We start from the raw sequence: 18,154 nt of genomic DNA, 5'->3' as shown, positions 1-18,154 counted from the left end.
AGATCGGAGCGGAGCGTTTGCGGTGCCGGGAGGGCCGGTGTCGCAACCGTGGCAGGAGGGCGCTCAAGGGAAGTGGGAGGCTTCTTAGCCGGCTTACCTGGGCCCAACGACCCCGAGGAAGGGTCCGGTGGTGTTGATGTCGTCGGTGCCGACTTTTGTGGTGCCGTCGACGTCGCAGCCAGTTCCATGGCAGATCCGGTACCAAACAAAATATTTTGCTGGATCTGCCGATTTTTCAAAGTACGCTTTTTAAGCGTAGCACAGCGGGTGCAGGTGTCAGCCCGATGCTCTGGACCCAAGCACTGGAGGCACCAATTGTGTGGGTCGGTGAGGGAGATCGGGCGTGCACACCGCTGGCACTTCTTAAAACCCGGTTGAGGGGGCATGAATGGAAACACGGCCTCCGCAAAATCGAACCCGGAGGCCTGTATGGTGGCAATAGGCCCCGCCGGGGCCGGCCTGAAAAAATAAGGAAAACTCGACGAGTTTTTTTTTTTTTTTTAAACAAAAATAAAAGGAATCCGATAAGAAAAAAGGAAAAAAAGTGAAAAAATACGTGAGCGGGAAGGCAAAAATCAGTTTTTCAACGGCCGTTGAAAACACATGCGTCTTCTTCGCTCCGCGGAAACGAAGAAACTGGGGACCACGCTCTCCTCCGTCAGGCGGGAAGGCACTCGCGCATGCGCGGTGCGGCCAACTAGAACTTTCTAGTTAAAAAGGTCCGTACCGGGGCTCCGTCGGTGACGTCACCCATGCGTTAAGAATATGCTGCCTGCTTGTCTTGGGATAACACTTAGCTACACAGGTGGGGGGAAGCCACGAGGCTGCAGCAGCCTTCCTCACCCAGCTCTCATGGTGCGGCTGAGTGCTGGCGGCCGGCGAAACCCTAATGCTGACATTGAATCCAAGGAAACAACTGGGGCTGCCTAAACGAACAAAGTTAGGATACTATAAATGCTAATTTCCTTAACATCGGCTGAGCGCTGGTGGCCGCTGATCCCCGTGTAATGACTCCCCACCCTACAAATCGGCAGGGGTGCAGCTCTACCCAGAGAAACCAGCAAACCCGATATAGCTACACAGCTGGGGTGAGGCGCGAGACTGCGGCGGCCTTCCTTTCCTGCCTCTCCCATGGTGTGGCTGAGCGCTGGCGGTTGGCGATCCACCTCTAATGCTCCCTCTCAGCTACTCCCACTGCCAAATAAAACGCTGTTCATGTCATTTTGTCGTTGCTCCCCCCCCCACACCACACAAACCTCCTCGACACACCTGAACCCCCGTTGAACCTCCCATCCGACATTCCCACCGCGGTCTGACAATCCCATCCAACCTCCCTTTCCGCAATCTGGCAAGCTTGCTTAATTCCTTGCCGGCACACCTTCCCTTCTCGCTTTCTCAAAAAAATACAAACTGCTGCACAGGAAAATGGACAGGGGAAGGAATGCTGCTGCAGCTCCTGCACAGGGAAGTGGGGGGAGGAAAATGCTGCACAGGGAAGTTGGGAGGGAGGAAATGCTACTGCATAGGGAAAAGGAGGGGGAGGGAATGCCGATATGGCTACTGTACAGGAAAGTGGAGAGGGGGAGATAAATGCTGCATAGGGGGCAGGAAGAGAGACAGATAGAAAGACAAATAGTAGGAGGGAGGGAGACAGAAAGAAAAGAAGAAAGACACAGGAGCAAGGAGAGAGACAGAAAGAAATACAGACATACATATATTCTAGCACCCGTTAATGTAACGGGCTTAAAGACTAGTAATATTATATTTAGCAGTACATTTTAATATTTTATGTATAATTTATTGTAATCTGCCAAGAATGGTAGGGGGGAGAGTTAGAGGATCGCTGGGACAAGAGGGCTTGGGCTCTCTCTTGCCCCAATCGAGTCGGGAAGGTTCGAGGTGCCGTGGGGCAAGAGGGCTTGGGCTCCCTCTTGCCCCGATCGTAGTCGGCGGGGCCAGGAGGCTTGGGCTCTCTCCTGGCCCGATCAGATCACTGCTGGAGAGATGGGTCATCTCTCCTGCCGCTTTAGCGATCCCAAGTGCCGCGTTTGGTGGCACTTGGTGGTATCGCTATTGTGGCAGGGGAGATGAGGCATCACTCCTGCCCCGATGGTTGTAGTGAGGGGTGGGTAGGTTGCTGGGCCGAGCTGATTGTACCAGCCGCCATCAGCTCAGCGGCCCCTTTTTCGGCACTTATACCTGTTTTGACTTGGTCTAAGTCAAAACGTGTAAGTTCCGACTAAGCAACCTGTCAAAACGTTTGGTTATACTTGCTGTACGCCTAGGTCTAGGTTGGCCCACTTCCTGCCCTTTCTCCTCCTCTAAAAATGCCTCTTTTCGCTCTATGCGTTTAGAGGCAGGGGAAAGGCCTAAGCTGGTTTTAGATACGTCTAAAACCAGCTTTGATTATGGGAACTTGGACGATCAGGCTTTTTGATCGTCCAAGTACCCATTTAGGCCACTTTTTAGACATTTGTCTTTTTTTATTATGAGCGCCATAGTGTGTATCATGTATAAACTGTGACATTGCAGTCTTATAAATTAAAGTCTTTATATATATATATATATATATATTTTTTGTTGTTGTTGTTAATATGCTTTTAAAAAAAAAATCAAACTGATCTAGATAAGATTGATTTGAAAGATATTGTAGCTTTATACAGTTTCTGGATTAGCAAAAGAGGTTGGTTTGTTTTTTATTTATTGAGTTATTTTTATGGCAAGTTCCCCCCCCCCCCCCCAGTTCTGAAGAATTCTTCCTATAGGTGTGCTGGAAATCAATATTGTGAAAGAAATTAAGCTTTCTGGAGACAGATGAAAAACAGTGGTAAAACAGGATTGATCATTTGGGTTAAAAAAAAAAAAAAGACTTGGGAAGGGGGTCCTTGAATGTTGGTTTTAAAGTATGAGATCTTAATATTTTATATACCTAGAACAGTAGAGGAACAGAGGGATGTCAACAAGTGATTGAGCTTGTACAGCTGACAGTTGGGATGTATCTGTATCTGGAACAATATAGAAAGGAACAAAGCAGAATGTATGGGCGAATTTATTTTATTTTTTATTTAGATTTAGATCACGTAGGAGCCTTTTTAGTAGTAGCTCAAGGCAAGTTACATTCAGGTACAGTAGTTTCCTGTCCCCAGAGGGCTTACAATCTTAAGTTTGTATCTGAGGCAAAGAAAGGTTAAGTGACTTGCTGAAAGCCAAAAGTAGTGAAGGAGAACTTGGACCCTTGCTTCTCAGCCTACTGCTCTAATATCTGCCACCACTTACTATGCCACAATGCAACATTAGTATTGTCATTTTGTGTAGCATCCTGGGCAATGGATTTCAACTACAACACTAACTAATGTTAAGTCTTCAGAGTCCTGGATATGTTGGAAGTATTCATTCAAGTCAGGAATTGGATCCACTAGGACAGTTTTCCATCTGCAGAATTATCTTATGTCTTTGTATAGGAATAAGCTACATAATGCTGTATGTTCAGGGCCCCCTCCTTATTTGCAGGGTTAGGACTCAAGACTTTGGTTATTTTTAAATCCTAACTCACCCCGTCTCCCGGACCTCTCCACACCTTACTTTTAAAGCCTGGTGGTCTAGCAGTGAAGTGGGGCAGGAACGATCTTCCTATGCTCCTGCCCCATGCAAAGCTGTGAACAAAAATGGCTGCTGTGAGTTCCCATGGTTTTGCGAGACTGCAGCGGGAACTCACAGCAGCTATTTTTGTTCATGGCTCTGCACTGGGCAGGAACGTAGAAAGATGACTCCTACACCGCTTCACCACCAGGCTTTAAAAGTAAGGTGTGGAGAGGTCCAGGAGGCAGGTGGGGATGGGTCAGAGTGAGCCCTAAGTAAGGTGTGAAGAAGTCCAGGAGGCAGGAGAGTCAGAGTCAACCCTAAAATTATTTGCGGGCTGGTTTTGCCCCTAACCCCCGGGAATATGGAAGGAGGAGTGTATAGGCAAAATTAATACAAGTACACAGATTTATCCACTTGTATGTAAACACTGTCTTACATGTAAAAACTACCCCTTATAAAATTGGTTGGAGGAATATTTATGTAAAAAGTGTTCCAAGGGTTGCAAATACAGTGTACACATATTTTATAAAATACATATGTAAATGCAGGTATTCACACACATATTTACTTCCTCAGAGTAGGCAAGCATTTGTGCATTACCATAGATCATTTTATTCTCCAAAGGCACATATAAATCTAGATGCCCTGTTATAAAATTAAATCCTATAAAAAAAACAAAAGAAATCAGAGGTGAGTGTGAGAGGGAAAAACAGGACTATCGGTATCAGATTCTTAGCGGACTATTTACTAAACACAACTTTTACTCTGGCATAGCACTTTTACCATGTTTCAACTGGATGATGTACCGTATTTTCACGCAAATAACACGCACCCGTATAAAACGCGCACACGTGTATAGCGCGCAGAAATCACGATGATAAGCACAAAAACTTTGGTATAACGCGCTCACGATTATACCGCGCATGCTGCCCGACTCTCCGTTCACCCCCCTGACTTCCGTGCACTGCCCCGCCTCTCCGTGCGCTGTCCCGACTCTCCGTTCACCCCCCTGACTTCCGTGCACTGCCCCGCCTCTCCGTGCGCTGTCCCGACTCTCCGTTCACCCCCCTGACTTCCGTGCACTGCCCCGCCTCTCCGTGCGCTGTCCCGACTCTCCGTTCACCCCCCCCTGACTTCCATGCACTGCCCTGACTTTCCGTGCGCTGTCCCGACTCTCCGTTCACCCCCCCTGACTTCCGTGCACTGCCCTGACTTTCCGTGCGCTGTCCCGACTCTCCGTTCACCCCCCTGACTTCCGTGCACTGCCCCGCCTCTCCGTGCGCTGTCCCGACTCTCCGTTCACCCCCCCCCGACGTCCGATTCATCCCCCCCCCCGGCAGGACCATTCGCACCCCCACCCCGAAGGACCGCCGACTCCCTGACAATATCGGGCCAGGAGGGAGCCCAAACCCTCCTGGCCACGGCGACCCCCTACCCCCACCCCGCACTACATTACGGGCAGGAGGGATCCCAGGCCCTCCTGCCCTCGACGCAAACCCCCCTCCCCCCCAACGACCGCCCCCCCCAAGAACCTCCGACCGCTCCCCCAGCCGACCCGCGACCCCCCCTGGCGACCCCCACGACCCCCCCACCCCCCTTCCCCGTACCTTTGGTAGTTGGGCCAGAAGGGAGCCCAAACCCTCCTGGCCACGGCGACCCCCTAACCCCACCCCGCACTACATTACGGGCAGGAGGGATCCCAGGCCCTCCTGCCCTCGACGCAAACCCCCCTCCCCCCCAACGACCGCCCCCCCCAAGAACCTCCGACCGCTCCCCCAGCCGACCCGCGACCCCCCTGGCGACCCCCACGACCCCCCACCCCCCTTCCCCGTACCTTTGGAAGTTGGCCGGACAGACGGGAGCCAAACCCGCCTGTCCGGCAGGCAGCCAACGAAGGAATGAGGCCGGATTGGCCCATCCGTCCTAAAGCTCCGCCTACTGGTGGGGCCTAAGGCGCGTGGGCCAATCAGAATAGGCCCTGGAGCCTTAGGTCCCACCTGGGGGCGCGGCCTGAGGCACATGGGCCCAACCCGACCATGTGCCTCAGGCCGCGCCCCCAGGTGGGACCTAAGGCTCCAGGGCCTATTCTGATTGGCCCACGCGCCTTAGGCCCCACCAGTAGGCGGAGCTTTAGGACGGATGGGCCAATCCGGCCTCATTCCTTCGTTGGCTGCCTGCCGGACAGGCGGGTTTGGCTCCCGTCTGTCCGGCCAACTTCCAAAGGTACGGGGAAGGGGGGTGGGGGGGTCGTGGGGGTCGGCCAGGGGGGTCGCGGGTCGGCTGGGGGGGCGGTCGGAGGTTCTTGGGGGGGGACGGTCGTTGGGGGGGAGGGGGGTTTGCGTCGAGGGCAGGAGGGCCTGGGATCCCTCCTGCCCGTAATGTAGTGCGGGGTGGGGTTAGGGGGTCGCCGTGGCCAGGAGGGTTTGGGCTCCCTTCTGGCCCGATATTGTCGGGAAGTCGGCGGTCCTTCGGGGTGGGGGTGCGAGTGGTCCTGCCGGGGGGGGGGGGATGTATCGGACGTCGGGGAGTCGGCCGGGCAAGAGGGCTTGGGCTCCCTCTTGCTCCGATCGTGGATGCGGGTGCGGGTGGGAGCGCGTGCGAGTGGTCGTTCGAGGTGGGGGTGCGAGTGGTCCTGCTGGGGGGGTGAATCGGGCGTCGGGCGGGGTGGGAACTATGTTTGAAAACTTTCGTATACCGCGCTCACGCATATAACGCGCGAGGGGTATGCGCGGTAGGTAAAAACGCGTATAACGCGCGCGTTATATGCGTGAAAATACGGTAGGTGTTATCAAAAATCTGCATCAGCATATGTTAAAAAAGAAATTAGTACACAAATGAGACAAAGAACCCTATACAGTAATCATTAAAGTGCACAAGTAAAATTGCCTGTTACGTATTCATTATGTAACAAAATTTTATTTTGTTCCTGGGTAATAAGTGTTCTTTCTTAACTGCCCATAAAAGTATAGAAAATGGTTATCATTCCCCTCAAACTTTGCTTTTGTGACTAGGACATTGATATTTTAAAATTTATCTATTTTGCAGAACATTCCAGATTTCAAGCTGAGTAAACTTAAGGGCTTTACCACAATCTAATTTTGTTCTTCTACAGGATGGTACAGAGGGGAAGAGCAAGCCATGAAGTTTGCTGTGTTTGACGGGAACCCACTAACCACTCAAGCAACTGCTACTTCTGCATGGTGGACCCTTCCAGACACCGAACTGGCAAGCATGCATCTGCAATCATGTATCCGGACATACCTTCTATTGCCCCGGTGCCACATTGCCCTGGGCTCCCCATACTCACTCCCCAGCAGTCGTCTTTAGAAGAGAGCAACAAGTCAGAGTGAGGGAGATGTTGTAGATCCAGTTTACAATATCAGTGGTGCAACTGATGAGAGAAACCCATACCATAAAAAAAAAGACCTCAATGACTTGATCAGAGATCTTGGTCTCAAATATGTCCAATTCCGAGCTATTGACGTCTAGGCTGAAGCAGCGGAATTTGTTGAATGAAAGTGTGCAAGTTACAGATCAAAGGAAGCATTATAAGCTTTTTCCACCTTCTTCACCTATCAAGATGGGTTTTGCTTCTGCCACAATGCGACCAGTCTGTTTGAAGCAATTAGAATCGCCTGTAACCCAACAGAGTGGTGTCTCTTCATTGACAGCTTATCCAGGAACATTAAAGGAGTGCTGCTCCATAATGGGAACAAGTATTCGTCTCTTCCACTGGCTCACTCGGTGCACCTCAAAGAGGATTTCAACAGCATCAAGACCTTACTAGGCGACTTGAAGTATGATGAGTATGGCTGGGAGGTCATCAGAGACTTTAAAATGGAGGCATTCCTAATGGGTCTCCCAAGATGGTTTTTACCATGTTTCTCGGCTACCTCTGCCTTTGGGACAACAAGGGCACAAAAGCGCACTACCAAAGGTGGGACTGGCCACCACTACACATCAAACTGGGCCTAATGAAACAATTTGTCAAGAGCTTTAGATAAAAGTTGGCAGTCTTTAAGTACCTTCAAGATTCTTACTCAGTCAAAGCTGATCCCGGAGTGCAAGGAATTTCTCAAGAAGCTAACTAGGAGGGAGAAAACGGCTTAGAACAGTTTTGATGCAGTGGTTTAGGACTTTCTGGGCAATCACAAGGCCAAAAACTACATGGAGCTGGTTGAGAATCTGATGAAGAATTACAATGGGTAAAATGGGTTATAGGATGTCTCTCAATGTGAGCAGGGACTGTCTATTGTGTGTTAGCATGTACAGAGCTGTGTATACCTTTCAGCACTATAGAAATAATAAGTAGTAGTAGTAGTCCTTGATGCTCATCTTGAGACATTCAAGGAGAACATGAAAGCATACTCAAGAGGAGCAAAGTGAGCACCTCCACCAGGATATACTGGACTTCAAACTCAGCTACCAAGGACAATATAATGAGTGCTGATTCATGAATCGCAAATCTCAAAAAAACACTCACCTTTAAATCTTCTGTGGTCATCTTTGTATATATCTTTAATATAAATAGATGCTAATTGTGATTCATATTTTGCTTTTTATGACTTTATAAGAATTAAAAGATGAAAATTTGGTGTTTAAATAAGTAAACTGCAAGATTTGACTATCCTGGTCACAAAAGCAAAGTTTTATGGTAACAGACATTTTCTATACTTTTTTAGGCATGAGCAATTAGGAAATTACACTTACTGCCCTGGAACAAACATCATGTTGCATAGTTCTGTTGCATTTCTTTTTGGGCCTTCTCCTAAGCTCATGTCAAACAGAAAGGGCCATAATTCTGAGAGTAAGAAATCAGGGGTGGTACAGGGAGTGGTTTTTGCCAGTTGCCGTTTCACCATCTGAATCATCTGAAAAGAAGGGCTACTAAAATTGTACAGACACTTCAACACAAACCCTATGCAGAGGCCTAACCTGAAAACGTTTTGTCTGGAGAAAAGAATGAATACAAGAACAAATAAATAACAGACTGCAAAAAAATACAAGATGGTAGCAGCATTTTCCATAGAAAGAAAGAGTTTGAGGACAAAGAGCAATCTCAGAGTATATACAGTGAAATACTTCTTTACTAAGGTGCCTGAAATAGTCCACTAACTGAGATGCTAGTAATCAAACTGAAGAATTTAGTAAGCTTGGGGCAGATAAATAGCAATGGCAGAGGAGGGTTGGGGAATTAGACTATAGAAAAGAAGACCAAGATATGGAAACAGACTTGTATATGTGGAATGGCAGAGGACAAAGCAAAACTTGCTGTGTCCTGGTGTAGCTGAGTTAAGCTCTTTTAAAAGAAATGGCAAGCCCTTCTCTTCAACTGCCAACACCAGACTCTGTCCCTTCTGCCTTGCTGCGCCATATGCTTGGAACAAGCTGCCCGAATCCCTACGGAGGGCTCCGTCTCTGGCAATGTTCAAGGACCAGTTAAAAGCCAACCTCTTTGAGAGTGCATTTGACTCCTAACTCCTCTCACCTTGAGTTCTGCATCCTCAACTCTATATGTCATGTCTGTCTGTCCAAATTAGACTGTAAGCTCTTCCGAGCAGGGATCATCTATTAAATGTCAGAATGTACAGCGCTATATAAGTGATTAGTAGTATTAGTTTTGGCACATTTTCAGCTGAAGCTAGAGGGTGGAGGGTCTCTAAGCAAGAGTAATAGGCTCCACTGATTACAAACCTCTACCAAGGACATAAGGATTAGATGCTGAAAGCTGGGAGATCTCTCTAGAACACTGCAGGAGGAAAACCAGGCAAACCAAATTGCCCAGAGTCCTTATCTGCCTACAACTACTAATGGCATGTTTTCTTTGTAGGACATTCAATTTAAAATTTAGAAACCGGAAAAATGGAATATGGGCATCAATCCTTGAGCAGCAAACCCTCACATCTTCTTTACATGTAAATCACTTAAATAATTCATCAAATTACTTAATTAATCTTACACTGTATTATGTAAACTGATAGTGTTATGTAATTAACACAAACTGAAAACTCATTACATTTACTCCTTGGACCAAGAAAAGATTTCTACTGAAAGTTTGATTTTCAACAGAAAGTAAAATTTCTTTCAAGTATTCAGCAACCAACATTACTTTGCTGTAATATGATTCTACTGTAAGTTATTACTTTGTGCTGATTTATTAAATGATACAGCAAAGTACTGCAGAATACAGGGTAAGAGAGCGAGACCCCTACATCGGTGACAAAAATAAATGTTCAATTTATTTTTATTTGGATTTATCACTTTTTTTTTAAGAAATTCACCCAAGGCAGTGTACAGCAAGTATAACCCAGACATAGGCAATAAACAATTACTGCAGCACAAATATTCAAAGAGTACATGTTTCAAGCCCTTCCTAATAACCACAACCATGTACTTGCCTGTTATCCTTTTCTCTCTGTTTATCTTTAGATTTCTTTTTTTTCTTTGACTTTTTATGCCTTTTTACTCTCTGCTCCTCTAAAGGCTCTGCTTGGAAGTTCCTTCTGCGTTTCTTTTCCACATCACTCTCGCTGTCTTCAGAGCTGCTATCACATTTCCTCTTGCGCTCCTTTAGGCTTTCGTGAGTGTAGCAGTAAGTGTCAGAACCACAAGGCTTGACTTCAGAAATAAAGCATGGCTTTTCATAATAATGCTTTTCTAAGTGCCATGAGAGCGAGGAAGTCTGATCCATCTCCAGTCTAAGATTGTTGCAATGATGTCTTCCTTTATCTCTAGGTACTGGCTCATGCATCCACCTATTTTTGTACTGGTAATCCTTATATGGCCTACTGGTGTAAGATGGGTTCACTGGTTTTTCATAGTCTCTGTCACCATAGGACAGCTTTCTCTCTCTGCTTTCTCTGGATCCATGGGAAGAGTAATAGTCATCGTAATACTTGTAGCTGTCCCATCGTCTGTGCTTATCTTGGTAGTATCTCTCCCTGCTCCAGGATTCTTCTCTTTTAGGATGGTAATACTTACTCCTTTCATGGCCAATCTTTATTCTACTTCTGGACCTAGCCCTATAATGGCTATATTTTGCAGATGCCCTACTGCTATTTGGACTGTTTCTTTCTTTATAAGGTCTATACTTATTTCCATTCCAATACTCCTGTTTATATCTATCATGCTTGGTCCTTTCCTCACTGTAGGAACACCTCTTCCTATAATATCCATCAATCATTTTGTTTCTATAGTGTCTCTCTCCCTCTTTGTTTTCACACTGACCACTTTCACTAAACTGATTTTTGTCAGGTATTTTGGGGTCAGGCGGTTTTTCCTGGACTGGGGAATGGCTCTTGTTTCTCTGCCTACTTTTTTCTTCTTCTTCACATCTTTGATTGATATCATCATCATCCCTGCCTGCAGAATGGTGAGTTTCCAAAACTGTGGCCTGATCTGCAGCAGAACACTCATTAGCAACGGATGTATCAGCATAATTTTGAACAATGTCTCTGGCTTCTTTACTGTTTTCTGCTGCTGGAGACAAAATGTTTTTCGAATTATCATCACCTTCAGATTTTCCAAAGGGACTTTGAGGTATCCGTTCTATATATTCATGTGCAAACCCTTTGATGTTCCGAGCACTCTCTTCCAAGACTCTTTTCACTTCTTCAGGTTGTCTTTCTTGGGTATTGTTACAAATCTTAGTGTCATGCTGCTCTGATAAACCTTCTTCACTCTCAAGACTTGTTTTCTTGGTACTATATTGGCTACTGGTAGCAGAATGTATGCTGTCAATTTGTATTAAATCATTTACAGCTGTATTTTGTTCTTTGGTAGATTGATTTTCGAGAGTCAATGGTGTTATTGAGGCCTTCTTTATTATGCAGTTCGGACTAGGAGTAACTGCTCCTGATTTTTCGTAAGAATTGTCATTGACAAAGCCTTCAGTGTCCATGCCATTCTCAGAGATTTTCTGTTCAGATCCGTTTACACTGTACAAAAAGTAAAATAATACTTCTGGTTACTTAATAGCTCATTTATGCAGGGCATTTGTTCTAAGAACTGTATAGTGCGTTTAACAAGGGACACATTCATCAAATAAAGCAGCAAATCTTTTCTAAATCTAATTAAACTGCAAGATAACTGGCACAGAGTACAAATACTATAAATTCTAAAGAAAACTATATTCTTTGCAATTTTGAATACCCGTTTTTCCCCCAGCAACAAAAAAAATGAACATATTCAAAGATGATGCAAGATCACAAATGTTTCCCTTCTTGAAATTGTAAAAGAATCCCTTTAATGTTTAACAAGGTCAAATACTATCATATATTCCATCTAACTCTGCTGCTTTAGCCAGGCACAGAGGTGGGAATTCTGTTCAAATAACATTACATTCTCTGGAGGGACAGTGCCAACTGTAGCACTAATGGAGACACCTGCTGGTTGATCTAAGAACCAACCTGGAGAAAGAGTTCAGGCTTTTGGAAGGGATTCCACAACTCAGTGATACCAATGTAACAAGTTATGGAAGTCCTTTGACTCGTGAATACCATTTTGCGTTGAATTCACTTCAAATCTGTCACTGTGATTTTGAATAGCTTCAGGATGCCCTTTTGATGTCAATAACCTATGTACACAGCTGACCCTATGACATTAAACATCTCTGGCCAGAGATACTGCATCATTGTATTCCAATTCAAGAAAAGTGACTGAAGTCATAAGGAGAAATTAGGTTCTTACCTGCTAATTTACTTTCTTTTAGCTTCTCCAGACCAGTAGAGGTTAACTTTACGAATGGGTATATATCTAATCATGACCAGCAGGTGGAGACTGAAAACAAAACTTTGGGACAGTATATACTATCCTCCCTTCTCTATTTCCCTCAGTCTGCCGAATAGCCAAGCAGAACCAAGAACTGGAAAACAGGAAGAAAACAATACTCCGAACAGGAGTAACAAATAACATACCCAAATGCTGTTGGAAAATGCAGAGGAGAAATACCCGAAGGAAAATGTCCCCACAGCTCGCCAGCTAAGCCAGCCGAGCCACAGCCGCTGTTCTTTAATTCTCCCCGGCCCTAGAAAAATACTAGAACCCGCAGCAAAAAACAAAAACTGCCCGCGAAAACAGCCCCAACAACAACAACAACAGACAGGGTGGGGACCTCTACTGGTCTGGAGAAGCTAAAAGAAAGTAAATTAGCAGGTAAGAACCTAATTTCTCCTTCTTTAGCACTCTCCAGACCAGTAGAGGTTAACTTTACGAATGGGACGTACCAAAGCAGTCCCTCTCACGGGCGGGACCCCCGAAGGGCCGATACCAGAACACGCTCACCGAACACCGCGTCCCGACGCGCCTGAACATCTACCCGATAATGTCTAACAAAAGAATACAAGGAGGACCAAACCGCAGCCTTACAAATATCCACCGGAGGCACGAGCGACGACTCAGCCCAAGAAGCCGCCTGACCCCGAGTGGAATGAGCCTTGAGAAACTCCGGAACAGGCTGCTGTTTCAGAAGATAAGCGGAAGCAATCGTCTCCTTGATCCAGCGCGCAATAGTAGCCTTAGAAGCGCCAGCTCCCCGACGAGGACCAGCCAGGAGGACAAAGAGATGATCGGACTTCCGGAATTCCTGGGTCCGCTGCACATCAGAGCGAAGGACCCGACCGACATCCAACTTGCGCAGCTGCCGTTGCTCAGAAGAGCCCTCCCGACCACCCAAGACCGGGAGAACCACCGATTGATTGACATGAAAAGGAGAAACAACCTTCGGCAGAAAGGAAGGAACAGGCCGCAAGACGACCCGCTCCCTAGACAACTCCAAGAAGGGAGCCCTACAAGAGAAAGCCTGCAGCTCAGAAATACTCCTAGCAGAAGTAATGGCCACCAAAAAGACCGCCTTCAAAGTAAGGTCCTTCAAAGAACAGTCGTCCAAGGGCTCGAAAGGCGGGCGCACCAAAACAGAGAGAACCAGATTAAGATCCCAAGAGGGAACCGAGGGCCGTAGGGGAGGCCTAAGCAACTTGGCCGCCCGCAGAAACCGAATCACATCAGGAAGAGCCGATAAACGCTGACCTGACACCAACCCTCGAAAGGTCGACAGGGCCGCAAGATGAACCCGGAGAGAAGACCAAGCCAGGCCTCTATCCAGGCCATCCTGCAAGAACTCTAGAATGTTAGGCAGAGAAGCGCGAAAAGAGGTCACTCCCCGCGCCCGACACCATTCCTCAAAGAGACGCCAAACCCGCACATAAGCCCGAGAGGTAGAAAGCCTCCGGGACCCCAACAGTGTAGCGATCACCTTGTCTGAATATCCCTTCTTGCTAAGGCGACCCCTTTCAAGAGCCACGCCGTAAGACAGAAGAGAGACGGGTCGAACAAGGGAATGGGACCCTGCATCAGAAGGTCGTCCGAGAGAGGCAGAGGAAGAGGAACCGCCACCAGGTGTCTCACCAGATCCGCATACCCCGGACGTCGAGGCCAATCCGGAGCCACCAGCACCACCAAACCCGGATGGTGAACAATGCGAAGAAGCACTCTGCCCACCAGCGGCTAAGGAGGGAACACATACAACAGCCCCTCCGTTGGCCACGGCTGGACCAGAGCATCCAGACCCTCGGCCAGCCCTTCCCTGCGACGACTGAAGAAGCGGGGCACTTTGGCGTTGCCACTCGTGGCCATCAGGTCCATCAGGGGCTGCCCCCAATCTTGCACTATCAACCGAAACGCTCCGGCGCCGAGAAACCACTCTCCTGGATCCAGGAAGTGACGACTGAGGAAGTCTGCCTGAACATTTTCTACCCCGGCTATATGAGAAGCCGAGAGGTCCAGAAGATGGGACTCCGCCCAAACCATGAGCCGAGCCGCCTCCTGCGCCACAGGAGTGCTCTTGGTGCCCCCCTGACGATTGACATAAGCCACCGCCGTGGCATTGTCCGACAGGACTCTGACCGACTTGCCCAGCAAAAGGGAGTGGAAAGCTAACAGCGCCAGCCTGACCGCTCTGGTCTCCAACTCGTTGATCGACCAGGAGGCCTCCTCCGCGGACCAGGTGCCCCGAGCTGAGTGGCCCATAAACTGAGCCCCCCAACCGAGGAGACTCGCATCCGTAAGGAGCACCGTCCACTGCGGGAGATCCAGACCCACCCCCTGAACCAGGTGAGGGGTCCGGAGCCACCAGCGCAGACTGCAGCGCGCCAAGCCTCGCAGGGGAACCGGAACATCCAAATCTTGCCTCCGGGGAGACCACCTCCGGAGCAGAGCATACTGAAGAGGACGCATGTGGGCCCGCGCCCACCTCACCACGTCCAGGGACGCCGCCATTGACCCCAGGACTTGGAGGAAATCTCGCGCCCGAGGACCCCGGGACGCCAAAAGCAGGCGAATCTGAGATTGCAATTTGCTCACCCGGGCCTCTGGAAGGAAGACCTTCCCCAAGGAGATGTCGAACATAACCCCAAGGCACTCCAGACGCTGAGCCGGGACCAACCGACTCTTGGAAAGGTTGACCACCCAGCCCAGCGACCGGAGAAACTCCACCACCCGAGCCGTAACCCGGGAGCTCTCCTGCAACGACTTTGCCCGAATCAACCAGTCGTCCAGGTAGGGGAGAACCAGGATGCCCACCGACCGCAAGGCTGCCGCGACGACCACCATTACCGTGGTGAACGTCCGAGGAGCCGTGGCCAGACCAAAGGGAAGCGCACAGAACTGAAAGTGCCGCCCCAAGATCGCAAAGCGAAGGAAGTGCTGATGAGAGGCCCGAATTGGAACCTGCAAGTAGGCCTCCGTCAGATCGAGAGACATCCAGGATGGGCCGAAAGGTCCCCTCCTTTATGGCCACCACAAAGTAAATGGAGTACCTGCCGGTGCCCCACTCCGTAGGGGACACCGGCACCACTGACTCGAGATCTAGCAAACGCTGAAGGGTCTGACGAAAAGCCTGCGTCTTCCATGGAGTCTGACATGGAGAAGCGAGGAAAAGGTCCGGCAGAGAGCGGGTAAACTCCAGAGCGTAACCGTCCCGCACCACCTCAAGGACCCACTGATCGGACGCGATCTCGGCCCATTTGGGGAAAAATTTGCGCAGCCGGGCCCCCACCGGAACCAAAGGGGGCGCCGGCAAGGAGTCATTGCGCAGGACGGGAAGCGGGGGAACCGGCGGAGGGATTCCCTGCCCCCCGACGGGCCCCCCGAAAGGGCTGCATGCGCTGGAAGAACCGACCCCGGGAAAAACCCTGAGCCGGGAAAGAAGCAGCCCCACGCCCCGGGCGATACTTGCGAAATTCCCGCAAACGCCCCCGGGCAGCCCCACACCTAGACGCAGGGCGGGCACGGTCCTCAGGCAGACGGGGCACCTTCGAGTCCGTCAGAGTCTGAATCAACTCATCTAATTCCTCTCCAAACAAAAAGACCCCCTAAAGGGAACTTTAGTAAACTTAGCTTTGGACGCAGAATCCGCCGCCCAAGCGCGCAGCCACAAAATACGCCGCGCGGCCATGCCATAGACTTAGCCGAAATCCGCACCAAGTCATAAAGAGCATCTGAGAGGAACGAGGCAGCCATCGCAATCTTCGCTACCTCCTGATCCACTAGAGACCAGTCATCAGACTCCCGATCCAGGACACGCTCAGCCCACCGAAACACGGCGCGAGCGACTAGCTCCCCACAAACAGCCGCCTGGACCCCAAAGGCAGAGACATCAAAATCATACTTAAGAAGAGTCTCTAACGCACGCGCCTCCGAGACCCTAAGAGCAGAACCGTCCATAACAGGCACGGTATGCCGCTTAGGAAGTGCCGAGACCACCGCGTTCCCCATTGGCGAAATTAAGGTAGCCCTACCTCCCTCCGGGACGGGATACCCAAGAGCCAAGGCGCACACCAAACGAAACTGCGCCCATAGGCCACTGCGCCAACACAAAATCCCGCAAATCCTGACGCACAGGAAAAGAGCGGGAACCAGGACAGACCCCCTGAAGCAGAGGGGCCCCCATACGCGGGGTCTCCGGCGGCGCCACTGCAAAAATGCAGCACCAAGGAGACCTGCTACACAGGTCTAAAAGCTCATCCCTCTGAATAAAAAAAAAGCGCACCACGGACGCATCTGCTCTGGAAGACGGGAAACCCGCCGCCCCGCTGCCAACAGGCGTCCCCTCTAGAGGATCCTGGAAGCCCGCCAAAGCAGCCAGGTCCTCAACCAGGCCAACACGCTCCTCCGCCCACCAATTCGCAATCCAAGCCCCCCCGCGGGCGCTTGGATGAGGGAGGAGGAAGAGGGGACGCCAAACGAAAAGAGGGAGGCAAAACCATAGGGGGCGCGGAGGGAAACCCCCCCCGAAACCCCCCAGGCGCACGTGGGACCCCCAAAAGTCCGCACAAAGAAAGAAAATAAATTGGGGGCAAAAAACCCCTGGGGGTCCCCAGGGACTCCCTGCCCCAGCAGGGGTCCATGCTGAAACCTGCCCCTGTGTTCGCCATACAGGGGGAAGGTCACCTGAGGTTGCAGACAAAATGGAGGGGCCAGACAAAGAAAATGGCGAAGTTCCCGCCAAAAATGCTCCCTCCATGGCCTGTAGCGGCTGAGAAGACTGAACAGTCCCAGCCGCTAAGACAGGCAAGTCGGCATCAGCTGTCAAAAAATCAGCTGAGAGGGAATCCTTCGGGGAATCCCTCCGTGGGCGGTTGTGGAAGACCGGGCTTCCCCACTGCTCCAAGCCGACTCGCGAGGCACCATCGGCGGGGAGCTCTGGGCGCCTGCAGCCGCTGCCGACGGAGCTCCACCACCTCACCGACCCAAACCGCCGAGTTCAGGCCGGCCGCGAGTGCCTCGCGGCTGGACTAAAATTGTGGCCTACTCCCCCGGAGAAGGGCACAATTGCTCCAGACGCGACCTAGCTATAAAAAAGTGCTGGTTACATGAAAAAATACAGTAAAATACAGTTTTCTTAAAGGGAAACAACCCTTCAGACCAGCACTACCTCAGGATTTTTTTTTTTTTTTTTTTACAGAACAGACTCCACAGGCTCTCGAAGCAATATGCCTTGCTTGACTTAGGGGGCAAGGCTTACTGCTGAGGCTCCTCTAAAAAAATATGGGGAGGTGGAGGAAGTGGGGGGAGGGACCCCGCTCGTGACCCGCCGGGTTTGACACCCCCGAGGTCGGACGGACCCCCAAACAGGGCCCGACCAAGCTCCGTCCGGCCAAAAACAGGGACAATAAACCCCTAAACAAATTCCAACAGCCCTACCAAGAGAGATGGGTACAGATCACTCAATACCTGCTGGAGACTGAAAGAAGACTGAGGGAAATAGAGAAGGGAGGATAGTATATACTGTCCCAAAGTTTTGTTTTCAGTCTCCACCTGCTGGTCATGATTAGATATATACCCATTCGTAAAGTTAACCTCTACTGGTCTGGAGAGTGCTAAAGAAAAATAGTTTATGTAATATTTATCCCAAATAAATGTGACTGGGTTGCAAATTGGGAACTTGTTCTTGATGAAGCTTAGAGGAAGTGAAATAGGCAGCTCTATTAGCATAAGTTAAGTTCCCTGCTTCTTTCAAAATTGAATATATTATGAGGCCACATGTTCCCCAACCCTCTGAGGAAGCCTAATCCCA

General features: G+C 49.6%; 1 protein-coding gene across 8 annotated transcripts in view; it reads right to left on the bottom strand.

The window, feature by feature from the left end:
* The window catches only part of USP42 (ubiquitin specific peptidase 42), a 142,370-nt gene that overhangs the window by 42,903 nt on the left and 81,313 nt on the right, over positions 1 to 18,154 (bottom strand). For all 8 annotated transcript variants that reach the window (XR_004541045.1, XM_033962763.1, XM_033962765.1 and 5 more), the window contains one exon: positions 9,981 to 11,519. Coding sequence is in view for 7 of the 8 variants with exons in the window: in XM_033962763.1 (XP_033818654.1) it covers positions 9,981 to 11,519 (1,539 nt within the window). In the remaining variant the exon portion in view is untranslated. The remainder of the gene's footprint in view (positions 1 to 9,980; positions 11,520 to 18,154) is intronic.

The sequence above is a fragment of the Geotrypetes seraphini genome, chromosome 11, assembly GCF_902459505.1.
Source record: "Geotrypetes seraphini chromosome 11, aGeoSer1.1, whole genome shotgun sequence".
In the NCBI taxonomy this organism is placed as follows: domain Eukaryota; kingdom Metazoa; phylum Chordata; class Amphibia; order Gymnophiona; family Dermophiidae; genus Geotrypetes; species Geotrypetes seraphini.
The sequence above is the reverse complement of the archived record's forward strand: the minus strand, read 5'-3'. Positions and strand labels throughout refer to the sequence as shown.